Source organism: Doryrhamphus excisus, chromosome 15 (assembly GCF_030265055.1).
Source record: "Doryrhamphus excisus isolate RoL2022-K1 chromosome 15, RoL_Dexc_1.0, whole genome shotgun sequence".
Classification (NCBI taxonomy): Eukaryota; Metazoa; Chordata; class Actinopteri; order Syngnathiformes; family Syngnathidae; genus Doryrhamphus; species Doryrhamphus excisus.
In genome coordinates, this window is record NC_080480.1 from 8,708,892 (window position 1) to 8,730,234 (window position 21,343).

At 44.0% G+C, this 21,343-nt stretch overlaps 1 protein-coding gene across 2 annotated transcripts in view; it reads left to right on the forward strand.

Annotated features, from left to right (window-relative positions):
- Window positions 1–21,343, forward strand: part of prr12b (proline rich 12b) — a 30,657-nt gene that overhangs the window by 7,583 nt on the left and 1,731 nt on the right. For both annotated transcript variants that reach the window (XM_058048281.1, XM_058048282.1), the window contains exons 2-15: window positions 474–622; window positions 752–913; window positions 1,403–5,805; window positions 7,486–7,692; window positions 9,777–9,851; window positions 11,471–12,254; window positions 14,317–14,912; window positions 14,998–15,114; window positions 15,929–16,062; window positions 17,163–17,992; window positions 18,074–18,193; window positions 19,674–19,771; window positions 19,859–19,990; window positions 21,012–21,107. In XM_058048281.1, the coding sequence (XP_057904264.1) occupies window positions 474–622; window positions 752–913; window positions 1,403–5,805; window positions 7,486–7,692; window positions 9,777–9,851; window positions 11,471–12,254; window positions 14,317–14,912; window positions 14,998–15,114; window positions 15,929–16,062; window positions 17,163–17,992; window positions 18,074–18,193; window positions 19,674–19,771; window positions 19,859–19,990; window positions 21,012–21,107 (7,903 nt within the window). The remainder of the gene's footprint in view (window positions 1–473; window positions 623–751; window positions 914–1,402; window positions 5,806–7,485; window positions 7,693–9,776; window positions 9,852–11,470; window positions 12,255–14,316; window positions 14,913–14,997; window positions 15,115–15,928; window positions 16,063–17,162; window positions 17,993–18,073; window positions 18,194–19,673; window positions 19,772–19,858; window positions 19,991–21,011; window positions 21,108–21,343) is intronic.

The window sequence follows — 21,343 nt, forward strand, 5'->3', positions numbered from 1 at the left end:
ACTGTACATTAAGGCTTGCTAGCATTAGCCATTTCGCTTATGTTCAAATGCTCTACAACACATTTTGTAACAAACATTTTGCAGTCAGCTGTTTACTCTAGCAACTTTCTAAACTCTTTACAACCATAAGTATAAATTACCTCTACTTTGTACTAACCTGTGGTACAGAATAAGGAAGACAGTCCACGATGACTTGACGTATATTCACCCTCAGGATTTATTCTTCCTCTGTTGTTTTGTCACCTACTCTATACCACCATCGCTGCTAGCACCCCTAGTGGACCTTGCGGTATTACACCCAAATTGGTTATTTTAGAAACAAACATATAAAAAAAAACGTAGGGTGTCTTTTTTTCTTTTACAACTGAATTGTATATGTATGACATGAACTATTAAATGCTCTAAACATATTTATGCATTTTAAACAGTTTTTTTTTACCCTGTTACCTTATCTTTTATGTACCTTACACTAGCCTCATGTACGGGAGTGGCAGGTTATCCCATCCCGACTCAGACCTGCTCCACCGGCAAGCCTACACCCCTCACCCACTCCAGGGCTATGCAACCAACCACCACCCGGGAAGTTCCAGGCATAGTGGGTCTTGGGGCGGACCCACGCTTGGTAAGGAAAAGGAGATATTTGTAGAAATACTAAGAACACAATGTAGAAGAATAACTATGGTGGTCTTTAGTGTGCATGTCCCGAAATGAATGTATATGTAAAAACTAAATGAACGGGCTTTGTTGCCAGGTCTCTCAGGGCTGTTTGATGCCAGCCTCCACCACTCGGGCCCCTCAGGTCCCGATCCATCCGTCATGAACCTGATTTCAGCTTTGGATTCACGGGGCCCTCAGCCCCCACCCTCTGCTTCTTCCCTCCTCACACAGTTCCGCACTCCTTCTTGGCAGACTGGTGAGTGTCAACTTGTTAGAGGAATCCCAGTTTAATACGAAACACAACAACCACAGTGGGACTCTTTTAAGCCCACATCCCTCAGATTGGTTGACTCGTGTTGACATAAGTGGCTGTCGACATAACCGAAAATAGTCACTAGTGGATTTAGCCAGCGACATCAGGACAGTAGGTAGTAATATAGGATTTTTAAACCTGGTGCTCCTTTCTTTTCGTTATTTGTTTCTATTGTAGAAAATGAATGAATGAGTGATTGGACATAACTACAAATCTGTTTAGTTAATTTGGCGCTTGAGTCTGAAAGTTCACGTCAACAAAAGTAGCTGACTGACAGGGATGGCTTGTCAACATAAACGGGTTCCACTGTTGTATTCAAATGTACATTCATTTGTTGAATCTGAACTGTGATTGATGCTGTTGCAGTGCATACACTTCTAAGTTCCAAGTGGAGGCAACACTATCCATTTAATCTTGATCTGTGTCCTGTAGCGATGCATACACCGGCCCCGACGGAGCTCTTTATTTCTGGGGCTATTCCAGGTTCCAGCTCCTTCCCTTCCTCCTCAGCCCTTTCTGCATACCAGCATCCCGGCTCCTTCTCTGGACGCTCTTTCACTCCTTCACTATCCCTCCAGGACACATCCACCTATAGTCCATCGTCCAATGGTTTGTTGTCCCCCCATGATCCCCTGCTGCACATTAAACCACCCTCCCAGTCCAGCTTGGGATTTGATCGCCTGCTGTCTTCCCAGAGTGCCGCATACCGGAGCTCCCAGGAGCTACCGGCACCTCCTCAAAACCATGCCCCACCCACCTCCTCCAGTTGCCACCTGCCCCCTCCCCAGTTTAACCTGCTGTCCTCCCAACTCCACAATCAGTCCTCTCAGCTCTATAATGCCTCTATGTTCTCCTCCAAGCCAGCCCTGATACCCACAACTCCCCCTCAGCCATTGCCTCCCCATGACAGGGCAGGTCCCCGGCAGGACAGTGTTATCAAGAATTATCAACGTTCATCCCCAGCCCAGTCCACAGCGCCGCCAATACAGCAATATCTTAGATGTGGTGGGTCCGTGGGCTATCAGCAAATACCAAGTCAACACCGGCATGCTGGTGTGTCTTGTAGTCCCTTGGGGGAACAGAGTCCACCCTCAGACCCCAAACCCTCACCGCAGTCTGAGTCGCAAACATATCAAGCTAATATTCAAACATCATACACTTCTTCTTCCTCCAGCTTGGCCTCCACCTCATCTGGTAGTAAGGAAACCAAGAGCTCCACTAGTGGCTACTCTTCATCAAACCCCGCATCATCCTCTTCCCGAGCCCCACATACTCCCCCACCACTGGCCTCATCCACCAACTCGTCATCCTCATCAAACCCCAAGATTAGCAGTGACTCTTTGTGTGCTCCTTCTCGTCAGCAGCCCCCACCTCCACCAGCACCGCCTCCTTTAGCAGTAGTGTCATCCACCCAGCCAACATCCAAAACATGCCTCTCCACATATAGTTCTCCACCCACGGCCGTATCCAGCACAGGCCTACAAGGCCAGAACCCCCAACAGCAACAAGGCCAGTCCTACTCTCCCAACCAGCCAACGACAACTCACATGAGTCAGTCTTATGGAGCCTTTAGTTCACCGAACACACATGACATGAGCTCGGGAGCAGGGAGAAACAGAGGGAAAGCTTTCACTGATTTAAGCTCAGATGGACGCTCATTTTCAGCAGAGATAGTCTTTGGGGACTCAAACTTCAGCTCAACCTCTCTGAGAAGAACAGACAGTCCTTCTTTGGGGTATGGGAGCAATGCAGGATCAACAGGAAGCGGGGCTTCAGGAGTTGCCACATTTGATACTGGACTTGGATCTGCAGGTTCAGGAAGTGGGGTTGCCAGTGTTGCCAGTGGAGGCAGCAGTTCGTACCACTTGAATGAGTCCAGTCCCTCACCTTCTAACAATTCTGCTGTCACCCATCCTGGGTTGCACTCTCCTGCTTCTGCTCGACCTGCACAATCCCCTGGAGGCTCAGGGGCCAGCAAATACCTGCCCCCCATTCTTTCCCCTACTTTTATGCCATCTTCCCAAGGTTTTACTGAACCGCAACAAGCCCAGAACCAGCAGTCGTACCACTCAACTCCACCAAAACCAAAAACACAGACCAACATGCTTGGGGTTGAGCGCTCCCAAGAAGAGGAAGAAGAAGATGACTTCCTCATCCAACAATTATTACACACACAGAGTTCAACTTCTCATTCTGCCCGGAATCACCCACCTCCACCTCCGCAAATACCACAACAACTCACACTGACTGGGGATACGGATACCAAGGGAGTGACCTATGACATCAATAAGATCTCAGAGGAACGTTTTCACCTTCACAGTGTAATTCGTACAAACAGCACGACTAGCATTTCAGGCCCCGGAGCATCAATTACTGATGGAACCAGCAGGTTGGATAGTCAGTTGGAAATATCGCAGTCAAAGCAACAGCACACCAATTCAGAGTTGAAAATATCAAAGTCTACTTCTGAAGGTGTGGAAAGAGTCACAGACTCTGTTTCTCTATCCCATAATATGCCGTGTCAACAATCAGAACATGACTCTCTAGGTTCTGTGGGCCATTATGGGAGAGGGGATCCCTACACACAGCACCCGCATTCCCACTCTATCCCACGTATGTCACCCCACTCTCAACCACGTCAGCAGGCTCATCTTTCTCAGCACACACAGCCCTCTCATCATTCTCAGCAAAACCATCCTCATCACATGGAGACTTCAGATAGACCAGATAGTTCCTACATGTGCAACACACCGGACGCGCAGCAGGCTAGACAAAACCAGGTTTCTCACCCCATGATGAATTCACCACCAAACTGCCCTCAGCAAACTCACATGCTGCAGTCTGCCATGTCCCATACCTCACAGACTAAAATGGACCCCCAGCGAGCCCCACAACAGCATCCCTTGAGTCAACATGGCATCATGGAATCCGCTAGAGGAGCAGTACCCACAGGGGTCGATTCCCAGTCCTCCAAGCTGCAACTCCAGCTACAGAATCAGAGTTTGGATACACGGTACAGCCTCACCGTGCCAAGAGATCAAAGCCAGCTCAGGCAGAACTCCCTGTCCCCACTCGGTATGTTGGACCAGTCTCTGTCACAGCCACGGAGCGGTGATAGTGGAGGAGCTCTAGATAGAACCAGCATAAGGACTGGTGCTATTACGGGAGGAGATGCTATTGTTGGGGAGAGACATAGGCCGCTGCTCAGTCTGTCATCCCATCAACATCGACAACCAACAGCCCCGGAGCTTCACAGCTTTCTCTCGGAACCAGATTTGGGCTTACCCACCACGTCACACATGCACCACCTCAACCAACCCCAGACTCATGCCCATCATCAACAGCAAGCACACAGCCAACATCAACTTCCCCACTCCCAGTTAACTCACCCACAGTCTCATCGGATAACGGGAAACATGGGAACTCCCCAACAACAGTCCCAACCCAGGGAGACAGAGAACCATCTGCCCCACACCCACAGACTCAAGCCACCGCAGTTTGACACTCTGAGCCCAGGAGGTGAACCGAGACAGAATCAAAGCCAGCAACAGGAACATTTTACATCTTTAACATCAATGTGCTTTTCAGACTCTCTGTTAAATGATGAAGATCGGTCTTTCTTTCCAGGAATGGAGGACATGTTTTGCTCTGCAAATTACAAGTCGAGTTGTGCAGGGGTTTCTGTGGCTGGACAGCCTGCCCAAGACAGCATTTCCCAAGGTCGGGGTCAAGAGGGCATGGATATCCTTAAAACAGGAGGTGCTGGGGAACGGTACGGTATGGTTGGTCATCATGGCGATCAAGGCTATGGGCAGTATTGTCACAACCTTTCGGGAACAGGAAATGGAAATCTGCATTTAGATCTTGACTCTATGAAAACCCATCCGCTACCATCAACCGTGAACACTGACCAGCTTGGTCTCATACAGTCCCAGACCTCTGCTATGGGATTGAATTCGGCCGTTCAAGGGGGCGACTCAGTCAACAAGATGACAGGATCTGTGGGAGTCGGTGGAGGAAATAATACCGGTATGACCTCAGGTATGTTTTGTTCCTCCCGACCCAAGAAACTGCTGAAGACCAGCTCATTTTACTTGCTCAAACAGCGACGGGAACCGCAGCCTCTGACCAAGAAAAACTATGTGCAAGAATATGAATTTGAAGACGATGAGGATAAAGCTGACGTTCCAGCAGATATTCGTCTAAACAGTCGACGCCTTCCTGACCTGCTCCCCGACTTGGTTTCTAGCTGCAGGAAGGCTGGTGGGTCATCAGGAGTCAGTGGGCTCAGTCCACTGATGGGTGACATGGACTTCTGCCACCCATCCAGCTACTCTTCCCTTGGACATTCTCAGCCACTTCTCCATCAGGATGGCCCAAAGAAAAGAGGGAGGAAGCCAACAAAACCGAAACGTGAAGGCCCTCCTCGCCCCCGAGGTAGACCACGTATACGTCCTCTTCCAGAACCCACATACTGCCGGGGACTGATGGGATCAGGAGCTGGAGAAAGTAGAAGGGGCCGTGGGAGGGGTAGGGGTCGTGGTAAGAGGGAGGAAGGCCTCACGGAAATGCATCAAGCTATGAACAAAGCACCCAACCTTTATCAGCAGCATCCACAACAACACTTCAACCAACCCCAGCTAATCCAGCAGCAGCCACAAGAACATCACAGACAACTGCTGGACCACCACCATATACCACAACAGCAACAAGAGCATCTCTTGCACCATCACGTGCCCTCCTCTCACCACCAACTGCATCATCAGCAACCCAATTACCAACATCTGCATCAACCAGCCCAACAGCTGCAACATGATCCAGACAGCCCCATCAAGGTAACGTCAAATCCATGGGACAACATGCATACACTATCATACAGTTAGAGTTACAGTAAGTCTCACATTGTTGGCCTCCCTTCAAGATTTCCTAGTATTTCGTCAAACTTCAAGGCCATTTTGAACAAGCTTTATTTATTTTTTTTTTTAAATATCCACATGTTTCTCGCTACAGAGATATTTACTGTACAACTATAACTTTGTTGTCATCTGGTGGGCTTACGGTCTAACTCAGGGGTGGGCAAACTTTTTGACTCGCGGGCCGCATTGATTTAACAAAATTGACGGGGCTATACATTTTACACGTAACAGTCTGCCTGGTATTATTGTATCTGTAAAAGTGTCATGCAATCTGATATTATTATTTATTATTTTATATTTAAATATTTTATATATATATATTTATTATTATTATTATTATTATTATTATTATTATTATTCATTCATTCATTTTCTACCGCTTATCAACACGAGGGTCGCGGGGTTGCTGGAGCCTATCCCAGCTGTCTTTGGGCCAGAGGCGGGGTACACCCTGGACTGGTGGCCAGCCAATCACAGGGCACATATAGACAAACAACCATTCACACTCACATTCATACCTATGGACAATTTGGAGTGGCCAATTAACCTAGCATGTTTTTGGAATGTGGGAGGAAACCGGAGTACCCGGAGAAAACCCACGCATGCATGAAAAGAACATGCAAACTCCACACAGAGATGGCCGAGGGTGGAATTGAACCCTGGTTTCCTAGCTGTGAGGTCTGCACGCTAACCACTCAACCGCCGTGCATCCCTATTATTATTATTTTATATTATTGTGTCCCTTTTTTCAGGAGCACTGTGTAAACAACACACAACATCAAATAACAAAAATGTTGGCTCAAGCCATGATACCAGGTTGTATGTTGAGTTTAAATGAAATACTTTGGAAAGAACGGGCGGGCCGTATTCAAACACTTGGTGGGCCGGATGTGGCCCCCGGGCCGTAGTTTGCCCACCCCTGGTCTAACTGCATTTTTTTGTCGTATTCTACGCACAGCACCCTTTTCAATGCCTCCCTATGTTATCCCTCTCATTTGAAAACCCCTGATATACAGTATACTGTACAATCTAAACTAATGATAATGACTTTGTTACTGGTTTTAGCACATTTTACCAATACTTCTATTTAACCTGTCTATGACTTTGTAAATACAGTTTTCACCATTATTAGAGCCCTGCAGACATGAAGTAACACCCCTATAGGCGCTTTAAACTTATACTACCCAATATAGTAGACATAATAATAGAAAACAAGCCCTCGTAGACATACGTAGACTCACACGTTAGCATTGACAACATACTTCCTGGTGGCTATTGTCGCATCAATGTAATAGAGAACAGTGATGAATACAACGATGCACTTCAGTCAATTTATTAACAATCAGAGAACACACATGCAGTGAATATTCACACAGGAGATGCTGTTGGCCACGCTCTCCACTGCTTACCTGCTACTAGCATTCAGCTCTAGCTAAGTCCGATACATATTTTATGCTTTATACATATTTTTATGCTTAAAAATTCCTAATTGTTGTGAATGTTTCTGGGATGTTGGATAATTCTTTTAAAGGAAGTACATTTTTCAGCTGTTTTGATGTTGATAGTCCTGTAAATGATCCAAATCAACTTATCCTTTAGATGACACTTCCTGGTTCTGCCATGCCACCTTCACAATCCTTGTTGCGGACGGATTCACTGTCCAGCACTGATCACGTTCTGTCTGATGCATCAGTCGGTTCAGCACCATCTCTGGGCCCCAGTCCTGGACCCAGTACTAACATGGACATGAGTACAAATGAGCTAAACCAGACACCGGACAAGATGCAGCATGGGAATCCTGGAGAGGTAAAGATAATGAGATATTTTTCAATCCCATTTTAATGGCTCAACTGCTTTATTTTCTCCTAACTGCTATATCTCGACAAACACGCCCATTTGTAGTCAATGCAGTACCTAGTTAAAATGTGAATAACCCCAAGAGAATCTGATTTCAGTGCAGATTTTCCTATGCAGATTTGAATGGATTGGCACTGTGCGATGTGTGACCAAAGCTGAGCATTTTCTCATCTTCCCTGTCAAATTATACACAACAGCTTGAGGGAGAGTGCAGCAGCTTTTTCAGGGGAGCGGCTAAATGGCAAATACAGTAAATGGATCTGGAGATGAATGAAATTTCAAATTTTCCAGCTCACCCTCAAATGTCACATTTTCCGAAGAACATTTCAGCTGACCTTTAGCTCTTTCAAATTCACACTTAATTTATAGAAAAATGGTCTTCTCAGGTTATTATTCTTATTCTGTCCCTTTGTCGGACATGCTACTCTGTCCATTTTCCAAAAATTCCTATTTTTGTCTGGAAGTTTCCAATTTCCCATTTCTCCTGCAATTTCACATTTTCTCTACAGAATTTTAATTGATCTTCAGAAATAAAAAAAATTCAAAAATTAATAAATTCATAAATCATTGCTGTTTTGTAGTTGACTATGACCTATTAATAGTCAAAAATAATAACAAATTGTATGCAGCATTTCAGTCATGAGGCATCTAAAATGTACCATTGATGATTAATTACATTATCTTAAAGGAGAACTGCACTTTTTTGGAATTTGGCTCATCATTCACAATCCTTTTGTGAAACGTGAATACATTAATTTTCATTTTCTCTGCATTATAACATGAGAAAATGAGTTAATATGAGCTAGCTAACAATGTACGTCATTGGGATACACCTATTTAGACTATCAAGCCCTCTAAAAAAAACCTCTGACAATGTTACATGGTTCGATATACATGCTGTACACTGATGATAACGTATTTTGATGATTTAAAACACTACCACTCTCGTGCTCTTTAACATTGCATGTAGTCAGCCTTGGCTTGTCCGACATGACATTGTTCTCCCCCCATTCCATGTGGAAGTGGTAGGTTTTTGGCTTCTTACTTTGTCCTTCTTCCCCACTCCATTTAGAATAAATAAATTGGAGGCTTGGTATCATGCGATGCGTAAAGCAGTGACCGTCTCTTATGTCCCTGCAGTGATCCTTTAGTCTGTGCATAACTGTTGTGCAATGTGACGTAAAGAAATAATAATAGGAGTGTAAAGGTGACTATATTTCATCTCAACAGGTGTTCTATGCTCTTAATGCAGTTGGACATGCTATTCTGTCCACATTTCTAAATCGAATGAAAATACTCTGGCATGAGATGTTCAGGTCATTCAGGACATACGGCATATCTACAAACACAAGGCAAAGAATTCTCACATTTTTCATAACTTCACATTCAAAACTCAACACGTTCATAACTTTCACAACACTTCAGCTCAATCAAAACACTGAAGCTATCTATTTTCCACATTCTCCTTCTTTTCAATTCTTTTTTTCAATTCTTACAATCTCACATTCAAAAGAATCAAACTAAAAAAAAAACAGCCAGTTTTTCAGGAATCCCACATTTTCCTGCCCAAAAATTCCCATAGAAATGAATGTCATTTCCCCATGTTTCTCAACCCATTCAAACCATTCCAGCATTCCCACTTCTTCAGCAGTCACACGTAATTTCTACAGAAATGGCCTTCTGGAGGTAAAATGGAGGCATCGCGTGCTGTGAACACGGTATGGATATGAAATCTGAGATGTACGATATATTCTGGCTGTGGAAGACCGCCTTCTGTTTGCAAAGCAAGTCCAACTGCTATACAGTTCTGTGAACATGCTTTTCTTATCATGGTGACTCGGTTACCATGGTTATGCTGCTGATTTGCCATCCATGCTGCTGGGGGAACTTCAAGTCTGTAGGCCTGAAATTTTAGGACCGTATAGCATAGTATTGTGAATTTAATTAGATGAAGTATACAGTATATAACACGGGGAATGTACCCACCTAGCCCAACATAATGAATATGATTGTGATTGTTTGTTTCAATGCAGATAACATGGAAGAAAGAAATGGAAGACCAGTTGAACCCTGAAGGCTGGGCCACGATGCAGAAACTCTCCAGCTCTGTAAGTTGCATCACACAAAAATCAACAGAGCAGAAGCTTTAGGAGTAAATCTAATTCAACATCATCCGTTCTCTGTATTTCATCTGACTGCCTCCACTTTGCGAAAGAGCCGCTACATGAGCTGTCATGAAAAAAAGGAATCTAGCTATTTCAATTCTCCAGCCGTTATTCTTTTGATTATTATAGGTTTGGAGGGAGGGAAAAAAGCAGGTTTTAGCTGACTGACAGCCAGTTCTCTGACTGACAAAAGAGGAAAGAGATCACTGTTACTAGGGCAGCCGTTGCCATGGTTACTGTGTTTTTCACTGCAGGATCCTTGCTGCCACCTGCCGTCTCTTAAGCGGTACTGCGAATGTGAGAGGAAAAGTGAAAATGACATTGATGTTCTTTTTTGTACGTCATTAATGGTTCTTTCTTTGTGGATCCTCCATTTTCCTGGTTGTCATGGCAATATGATCTTTAATATCCAGATCGTTGATATCTTTGACAACAAGCACTCTGGCTTCTATTGCTCCTCCATTTAGCTTGATGCAGATTTTGTCGTTGGTGCTCCAAGTGTCCTGCTTCCTCAAGTCTCGTGCTTTGTCGGCGTTGCGTTTTGTCTGATGCTCGTTTGTGCCTTTCAGTTTCTTTCCCTGTTTCATCAGTGCAGTTTTAAATTCCCTGTAGGTGAACTTAACAATGATATGATGATGATGATGGGTGTGATGTTGTTTCTGCCATACAGTAGTGATGGTGGAGATAGGATAGGAGAAGGTACAAAGGCAGTATTATCTTCCAACGGTGCCTATACGTATATCATTCTGTAGAACCGTGGTATCATTGCATAATGCTCTTATTTTGGTATCTTCTTGTAGACCCTGAGTGCTCCTTTTTCCTCCTTAATGTTTATGACTTCCTGCGGGGATCCCCATGAGCATTCTGAAGTAGTGTCAGTCTGCGAGTCGACATATTTAATATATAATAGCTGAAAATCATGCCTTGTTTGTGCTGCAGTTATGTCATCTCTTGCTTCAAGGTGTGTAATAACATTCATTTTTTGCTCTCTAGAATATCGTCACGTTCTAGAACTGATTTTTTCTTTCATTGGAGGTTTCATCCTCCTCATCCGAAAACCAGACTTTTTCTGATTTTGAATCCGGATTTCCAGGGCTGGTATCATTTCACTTTAGTATCAATCCAGTATTGGTACTACCACCCTTGGTAACGACACCATTGATATTTGAATTGATTTTTACAAATATTGTTAACAATCTGTCTAAAAGTGTGCTAACCAACATTTCTTTCTTTTCTTTTTTTCCTTTGCCAAGATAATCCATCCGCCTCACAAGTGTGACATATGAAGATGCTGATTAGACAGCATGATTATTGTATAAGTGTGCCTTAGGCTGGCCACAATAAAAGGCCTTTTCAAAATGTGTATTTTAAAAGTCAATCAGTACACTTCACATACAGTAATTACACTTGAAGGACTGAAATGACAGGTGGCATAGAAAATGAATGAATGAATGAGTTACAAACACCCCTGTTCTAATGGTAGTCTTAGACCTTACAGTACATACAAATATACATTTTGCAATAATCTATTTCAAAGGATTGAAGTTGTGTTCTGTTTTCAGGTCGATGAGAAGGCTTTTGACTTCAAACCTGGCTTCATGTCCTGTTTTTTGGACTTCCTGAAGACAGGCAAGAAACAGTCAGGCCTAGAATTGGGCGATGATGGATGTCAACAAGAAGCCGTGAACCCCTGTTCCTCTCAAAAAGGTGGAATCAGACCCATCACCCCCACTCCACCATTACCGCAGACTCCATCACAGGGGACCTTCAGCGAGGCGAGAGGAAGCGAGGGGGCAGACCTCGCGCTTGGTAGTTGTCCGAGTCCGTGTAAGCCTCTAGATGAGGAGTTGAAAGGGAACCTCGAGGTGCTGCCGTCCTTCTCCTCTGATGAGGAAGACTCGGTCAGCAAAAATCAAGACTTGCAAAAGAGCATCTCGTCCGCCATCTCTGCCCTCTATGACACTCCTCACTCCCTGGCTGCTGCCATGGCCTCCGCTATGGCCAAAGTACCATCCACCCTCTCTCCACCAACCCCTCAGGAGCCACCACTCAGCCCCTTGCCTCCCCTCGCATGCTCCACCACAACACCGAATGGGGAAGAGGGAACGCTTGCGTACAATCAAACTCCTGATGAGAAGAACTTTGTCTCCTCACGGTCCAAAGCAGAAGCGGAAGAAGACGGCGTAAGTGAGCCACCGGCAGAACAGAATGAGGCGGAAGACGTAGGAGGAGAGACTGTGGATGATAAGGAAACAAGGACAGAGCAGGGAGCTCTGGAGGAACAGGAGATGAAGGAAGAGGACGGAATATCTGAAAGGCAGATGTTGGAGGCTTCGAACACTGAAGGTAAATACCACTCTGAGCAAGTTTGCATACTTTCATCATGTGAGTGAATACAGTCAAACCCCTTTAAGCTTCTATGGTACAAACACACCAAGCTGCTGAAACCAATGCACAGAGTGAACTCTCTTTCTGCCTGTTTGGAGGGGTGGAGACGATGAAAGCAGACATGCATGCAAATGGAAATATATCACAACACATTCACTACTAAAGACGTATTTATATATGTTTTTTTTCAACCCGAGCGCTCCCTCCCTCCCAGTGTTTGGCTGTTACACAAATGTGTCCAAGTTCCAGCTGTCTATCTGTTGATTTCAGGTGAAGTTGAATAATTTGGAAGTAGTCCTCCTTCGTGATTTCATCCAGCCGTTGCCATGGTTACTGCATTTTCAGTGCAGGATCCTTGCTGCCACCTGCTGTTAAGTTTTATGACCAATATGAAAAGAAAAGTGGCGGAACTGTCTACAGTACAAGATGTGGAAATAATTATTCATCATTGAAAGGTTTACTTGGATGGTTGCAGAGGGAATTTCTATAGCTTCAATTAACATTCATTCATTCATTTTCTATCGCTTATACTCACAAAGGTCGCGGGGTACACCCTGGACTGGTCGCCAACCAATCACAGGGCACATATAGACAAACAACCATTCACACTCACATTCATACCTATGGACAATTTGGAGTCGCCAATTAACCTAGCATGTTTTTGGAATGTGGGAGGAAACCGGAGTACCCGGAGAAAACCCACGCATGCACGGGGAGAACATGCAAACTCCTCGCAGATGCAACTTCCACAGGTGGAATTGAACTCCTAGCTGTGAGGCCTGCGTGCTAACCACTCGCCCGCTGTGCAGCCCTTCAGTTAACATATTTGTATTTATTTGAAATATGACTCGATGGCTTTTTAGTTGGGTAACCAATAGAACACTGAAGTCAATCAGACAGAACACTGGCTACAATCACGGTGCTAACACAAACGTGACAACACAACATGTAACAGGTAAGTAAACACACATACTGTATGGTAAGTAGTACTACTTTGAAGAATAATAAAAAAACAACTATGTCAACTTAACTTTTGACTAAACAAGTGCCACAATAGAATGTGAGAGCTGGCATCACAAATGTGACTGAATACTTGATGCTACCCACCCTCACCGAGACTGTACCTCCAGTGGCACCCTTTTGAGTTTGAGACCCTATCATACCAGTGAATGCTACCACAGTGTTTTTGAGTTTGAAAACCTCGCCTTGACTCCTCCAAACATACTTCTTGTCATCAGTGACAGGGGGTCGGGAGGTACGTAGAGCAGGTCGTCCAGAACCGGGAATGTTGGCTGTTCGATTCTCGCTCCCTCCATGCAGTCACTGGGCATGCAAGTGGGCATGACATTCCCCCCACCTTACCTCCAGTACACACAAGCCATTCCACTGGTGAATGTTTGGTGGTCAGAGACGCCGTAAGTGCAAATTGGCTGGCACGTTTCTGTCACACTACCCCAGGGCAGGACTAATGGGTTCACTTCATTGTGAAGTGATTTGGGTGCCTTGAAAAGCACTATGAAAAATTATGCTGGAAAACCCTCCAATGTGGCTGAATGACAACAATTCTGCAAAGATGAGTGGGACAAAATTCCTCCACAGCGCTGGAAGAGACTCATTGCAAGTTATCACAAACGCTTGATTGCAGTTGTTGATGCTAAGGGTGGCCCAACTTGTTATTAGGTTTAGGGGGAATCACTTTTTCACACAGGGCCATGTTGGTTTGGATTTTTTTTCTTTCCGCCTCTTGCTCAAAGACAGCTGGGATAGACTCCAGCATATCCGTGACCCTAGTGAGGATAATACTGTCTCTCTTTGTTACTAGAAACCACACATTCTGTACTGTTTTTGTCTTTGCAAGGACTTAGGGGACTTGTTGGTTGAAGGTGCATTGTGTTGTGTTGTGTTGTGTTGTGTTGTGTTGTATTGTATTGTATTGTATTGCACCAAAGCAAGGGAGTGACTCCCATGTAACATTCATGAGCAGAAGGTGAAGATGACTCCCTCCCCTCCTGTGTTCTAGGTACTCCATCAAGCCCTGCGCTGGCTCCCGCGCCTCTTTCCGCATCACCATCCATTTCTCCTTCACCACCCACCTACTCTTCACCCTCTCCCCACCCTCCCGTGTGTCCTTCTGTGCCCTCCCCGCATCCCATCCCGGAGGATGACGATGTGGATCCCCCTTACCCTCCCTCTGAAAAACATCACGTCTCCTACCAACAAGCTCCAACTGCAGGCACCTCACCACCTCCCTCCACCTCTCCTCCTGCCATCCCCTCATCACCCCTCTCCAACCTTCCCCTGACCCACTCCATACCCCCTCCATCCACCACGCCTCCTCCATCATGCTCTGACCAGGACCAGGACCAGGAACCTGAAGCTGGACATGCTTCCGCCTCCTCCCCGTCATCCGCTTCCCCATCATCCTCTTCCTCCCCTCCAACCCCAGAAGAGGCCCCGGCATCGCAGCGACTTACCGCCTTGCACCTGGCTAAGAAACAGGCTGATGCCGCCATCGCTGGCGAGAGTGAGGAAGAGGACAGCGAAAGCGGAGGCGAGGGAATCTTCCGTGAGCGAGATGAGTTTGTCGTTCGAACAGAGGACATCGGGACACTCAAGGTGAGTTGCTGTGTAGCTCATGGGAAGAATGCATGGAGAATAAATAACCCACCATAAATAGCACACACTGTTTGTTTTGCTTCAGATGGCCTTGCAGACCGGACGGGAACCCCCACCAATCTGGAGGGTGCAGAAAGCCTTGCTGCAGAAATTCAGCCCTGAGATCAAAGATGGTCAAAGGCAGTTCTGTGCTACCAGTAATGTGAGTTTTATGTTAGACCCCATGCCAGGCGGGGAATCAAGATAGTTGAACCCGTTTAAGTCGACAACAAAATCAATAAAAACAAATGAAGAGGGGTGGGAGGGGCAACAGGAGATGAACTGCCTTGTCTCTGCCCAAAAGTCACAAGTGATAGTTTGGATTATGTCAACAACCAATTTATGCTGATGTGAGGATGTCGACAACTGGTTCATGAACAGATGAACTGGATGTACAGATAAAAATACACACCCAGAAGTCTAGATGCATGGTGCGGTAGATGTAAAGGAGAGACTCGACCCAAATGATTGGCAGGTACCAGGGGGCTGTGCCTGGAATTCTGACTGCGTACGCCAGAAACCCCAAACAACAATACAATACTTAACGTTATACTTAATACTTAACGTTATTAAAAAGTGGTATACGTACACAATCACGCAATTTGTAGTTCATAGATTCCACCTTGATTAGAAGCGTGCATATGCAACTCCGCCTCAAGCCACGCCTCCACTCCAATCAATGCAAAGTGACTCGTGGCGTCCATATTGAAAGAACCTTGATCTGCTGTCATTCTGAATCAGGGCTGGTCGAAAATGACAAGGACAAATAAGCGGAGATTGAGTGACAGCATCGGTGTGAAAAAAGTGGTCCGATATCATTTTAGATGAGTATGCTTAGAAAAAAAATCGACATCATTTCAAGGTGGATGCAAGGACTCAAAATACGGATGAAGTTATGTAAAGAATGAGTTGCTGTAATTCCAGTCGGATATTTACTGTATGTTATGTGCTTTGTGTGTACTATCTCTTCCCTTCAGTATCTGGGTTATTTTGGTGATGCCAAAATGCGATATCAGCGTTTGTACGTCAAGTTCCTGGAGAATGTCAACAAGAAAGACTATGTCAGAGTGTGTTCCAGAAAACCATGGCACAGAACCGGTCTGACTCTGAGGTAAGTCACGTGGTGAGATCATAGAAGATAGGCACAATCGTCAAGCAATTTATCAACTGCATTTGCTTCGGCATCACTGATAGATTGATGGATGTTTGACTTTTAAGTCCACCAACTCATCACGTCTTGGTCCACCGTGTTTTTCTTATGACAAAAAACTAGTGCATCATTGTTGCTCATCCCCCTTTCTGCAGCTACACGTCCGTAACGCTGCAACAAAATGCCTTTCTAACATTCGTAGGTTGAAAACGTTCCAGTCTCTGGTGAAAGTCACATGTACGTAAATGTGCCAGCAGCAGTGCAGTTGGTTACCTTTGCTAAGGGGTCAGATAACAAACACAGCTTCCTGACTGAACTCTCATACTGTCCATCACCATTTGAAAATTATTTACATCACAACAGAAACCAAACAGAAAGAAGATACAGTGAAACCTTGATAAGCGTATGTTTTTCTGTTCACGTTGAAGATTTTCGGCTAAATTTTACGGTTAGTGTACAATATGGCTGCTTGAGCCAGCTGTGTTCCCTATTAGCAGCCTATTAGCATGCTAATACATGGAAATATGAACCAGAAATCAGCTCTGTCACCCCTCTATGATGTCATCAGTGGTTGACTAGTTAGAGCATAGAAAACCTACTTACCAACGTTTTTTTAAACATTAGAGCCCTCTATATGTGAAATAACACCCCTATAGTTACCTTTACACTTGTATTATCCAATATAGTAGACATAATAAGTGTAAATAAGCTATTTAAGACATGATTGTGTTTTACTATAAATGTGATCCCTCGGGGAGCTGAATGGCGTGCATAACGTCAAACGAAGATTCGAGTTAATTCAAACCTGGAGTAAAAGCCAGCGATCAAATCTGGTGTTTGTGCGTCACACCGAACATTGCAGCAACATTACTGACACCTAGTGACAAGTGTAGAATACTACATAGTGTCTTTGAGTGCATCTTCCCAATGCCTTGTATTTGTACTGTATTTGAGTTCATTTTGTCATTTTTGTGCTTAATTTAAACCAAAAATTGCTTCAATGTTTTTAACTAATGATGGACTGTTTTCAAAAATCTCTTTGATCTTTTTTTAACTGACAGGCGACAGTCACTGCCAAAACAAGTACCTGCCACTCACAACCAAACCCCACCGCGAGTGGACAGAGACGAGAGGGACAGGGAAAGACAAAAGGAGCAGAAAGAACAAGAAAAGGAGCAGGCAGGGAGGTTGCAAAGGGAGAAAGCTGAGAGAGAGCAGAAGGACAAGGTGGAGAGGGAGAAGAAAGAGAAACAGGAGAGGGAGCAGAGGGACAGGGATAGAAGAGTCAAAGAAAACGTGGAAAAAGAGCAAAAGGAGAGGCGGGATCGGGAGCAGAAAGAGCGGGAACGCAAAGACTGGGACAAATCAGTGCTCCTGAAACGGGACAGCGAAAAACGGGAGAAAGAGCTAAGGGAGGAGATGGATAGGGGGATGGGAAAAGAACAAAAAGATGGAGAACTAAGAGACAAGGATGGACAGGAGAGTGAATGCAAGACAAAGGAAGGACAGGAAAAGGAGAAGCAGGAGAGGGAGAAGAGGGAAAAGGAGAAACGGGTTAGGGAGTGGAAAGAGAGACAGCAAAGAGACGGAGAACAGAGGGATGGAGATCAAGAGAAAGAGAAACGTTCAGAAACAGGAGTCACAGAGAGGGAGAAGCATAAGGACAACCAAAAGGAGGTGAGGAGAGATAATGGACCAAGGGAAGTCCTGGAGGCCAAAGGAGGTCCACTGCAGTGTGTGAAGGAGGACGAAAAGAAGATGGCCCGCCAGTCCAGAAGCAAGACGCCTCAGGACAAGACAGAACCTCCTCCAAAGAAGAGGAAGAAGTGGATGAAGGAGGTGCCATCTTCCTCCTCAGACTCGGACTCCTCTTTCCCCAGTGAAGATGAAGGTCAGCATCTCATCGGATTCATCCCCAACAGTCATCCCACAGTTCATGAGCTCAGTGGGAATCCTGATTTTTTTTTTCCAGGACCTCTGTGGGTTGGAGTGAACAGCCGGGCGATGAGGGAGATGTTCAGGAGCTACGTGGAGATGTTGGTCAGCACAGCACTCGACCCTGACATGATTCAAGCCCTGGAGGACACGGACGGTGAGAAGTCTCGTGCAAAGATGCAACAACAGAAAGTGTTTATATCTCAGGTGGTCCTGCTCACAACGTTGTGGAGGGACCGTTCTTAAAGTCAATGAATCCCCCGCCCCCCCAGGACCACTCTAGGAACCACAATAGTGTGTGTAGTGAGGGTCCAAAATTTTGAGGGAATTAATTTGGTTTTGTTTGGGGGAAATTGTGGAATTACGGAAAATATGGGATTTGGAATGTCCATCCATCCATTTTATATGCCACTTATCCTCACTAGGGTCACGGGTATGCTGGAGCCTATCCCAGCTGATTTCGGGTGAGACGTGGGGTACACCCTGGACTGGTCGCCAGCCAATCACCTATTTTTTTTATTGGCCAGCAGCACATTCAAAAAATATAATTTAATTTTAAAAAATGTAAAAATCTGCAGTAATTTTACAAGAACAAAGTCAAAATATTAAGAGAAATAAGCCATAATTTTATGACAATAATGTTGTAATATTATGTGGAAAAGTAATATAATTTTAGTAGCATGAAGTTGAAATACACATTAAAGTTGTATTTTTTGGAAAACTAGCTTGTGTTACAAAATATTAAAGATGTCCGATATTGGCTTTTTTGGTGAAAACCAATATGCCGATATTGTCCAACTCTCAATTTTTGATACCGATATCAGCCGATACCGATATGTGTAACATGACATACCTCCTGTGGTGGAATGAACACATATGTGTTGGATATGGCAGTTTTTCAGTTTTCATGATCGGGAAAAAAAATCTTATACCGGTATTATATCAGCATATTATCGATAATTATCGGACAGCCCTACAAAATATTATGATAACATTTATTAATAATATAACAATTATGAAATATGACAAAACGTCACAACAGAAGTAAGAACGAAGTTGAAATACAGCAGAAATAAAAAAAAACTGCTGTAATTTAAAGAGTCAAAATATTAAGATAAAAAAGTGGTATTCTAATGAAAAAAGTCGCAATTTTACAAGAATAAACTAGTAATATTATGAGGCATAATAATGTCATTGTAGTAGCATAGGGTTGGAATATTAAATACAAAATAAGCATTTTTTTAAATAAGTCATAATATAACAAGCAACAAAGAAAGCAAAATAAAGTTGTAATTTTGGGGGGAAAATAGGTTCGAATATGTGGAAATGAATACAAATATTATGGGAATGAAGTTCTGATATTCCGAAAAGCAAATTTGCAAAAATTATTTAAGGAGAAAGTTGAAATATTTGTGAAATTAATATTAAAAACAACAGCAAAAATGGGGACAAAAAAGAGTGAAGTGAAGTTGACACTAATAATATACTGGTTTTCTTGTAACTTCTAGTAACTTCTTAGCATATCTGCATGTGTCGCTTTACAAAATATCAACATGGCCTTTGCATCCTTTCATTGTTCAGGAAAAGGTTATAACATTAGAATATGAATGAACGTAGTTGTACTTTGATTCCATTAGACGAGTTATACCTGCCCCCCATGAGGAAGATAGACAGCATGCTGAGTGAGCAAAAGAAGAGATTGTTGAGGAGAATCAACATGAGTGCTCAGCACCAGGTAAAATATTTCATTTCAAAATGAATGGCAAGAAATTATGTTGAACTGAACTTCGCCCCCCCCCCCCCGCCCCCCATCTCACGCTAGGAGGCTCTTCATGTGTTCCCCAAAATGGCGGCAGACCCACTGGAGTCTGGAACTGTTAAAGTTCGCCTCGCCGGTGAAGGTTACAACCGCAAAACTTTAAACCACGGCAAGAGGAGCATTCCTAAGCAACAAGTAAGTACTGGCACCGCAAAGGTCACATGGAGCCTGAGTACTTTAACCTATGCTAGTGTCCTGACAGACACATTGCCAGCCTTAACACACTAACAGCGAGTTGAGTTGCGGACTCCTATAGAGCAGCTACACACGATAACCAGCACACAAAGCTTTATAGTTCTTCCAGAATCTGCACCTATTCAGCTATATTTCTTTGGATTTTGCGCTTCCTGCGGTCTGTTTTAATTTATGTGATGTGAACAAAGAATAATAAGAGTGTTAAGGCGTCTATGTCGTGTTATTTTTATGTATCATGGTTAATTATGCACATTTGTCACCCGCAACCCACCACCACAAATAGATTACAGTCCCAAAGCTATCAAACAAAAAAGTGACATCTTGGCTTTTAATTTGGTGACCATGCAAATGATTAAAAATGATTTCAATCTATTTTTACAATTTGCCGAGGACCAATAAATGTGATCTATGTGAAGAAAAATTATCCCGGTGCTGCATACTACATCTATATAATACTTTAACCATTGGTCATCATCAGAATGAATCTTGACTGACCCCAAGTGGTCAAAAGGACTCATTGCAATTTCATGATCCTCTAGCAGTGATTTACAACCACTGTGCTGCGACACACCCGTGACAAATCATCACGTGTGCCTTAAGTATCCAATATCATGTTCTTTTTTTTTTAATTAACATATATTAATCATTTTCTGTAAATATTATGTCATTGTCGAGTGTCCATGGTGTAAAGACCGTCAGAGCAATGTAATATTCGTCCGTGTGGCAACACGTACCTGATTGCCAAGTTCCTCCATCAGACTGCACGTGAGGTGGTTATGCTTCCAATGTAAACAACATGCTGTGGCTCCAAAAGGGTGGACAGACGACAGCAATATTTTCACGCTTGATTTCAGAACGTCCTCCTACTGACCTCTAGAGGTCGAAAGGACTCATTGTATACTCATATTTTTCACAATTGCTGAAAAATGGTCCATATTTCTCTGTTCCATGACATTTTCAGGATCTAAAGATCTCCATTGAAACGTGCCGTATGTACAGTCTATATCATTCCCTCCACCACTACAAGTATCACACCTTCCTGCGCTGCAAAAAGGAGGTAAGAATGCAGCTTTGTTACTGCAGTATGTCACATTTCTGCAAATATTTGATGATATCTTTTCATGGGACAACACTGAAGAAATGACACGTACTTAAGAATGACACTACAAAGTAGTAGTCAGTGTACAGCTTGGATAATAGTGTAAATGGACCCAGCCATTAATGTCTAATCCACTGGGAACAAAATAGAGTACACCTTTATGTAAACTAGACATAGAACTCTCCAAGGATGTG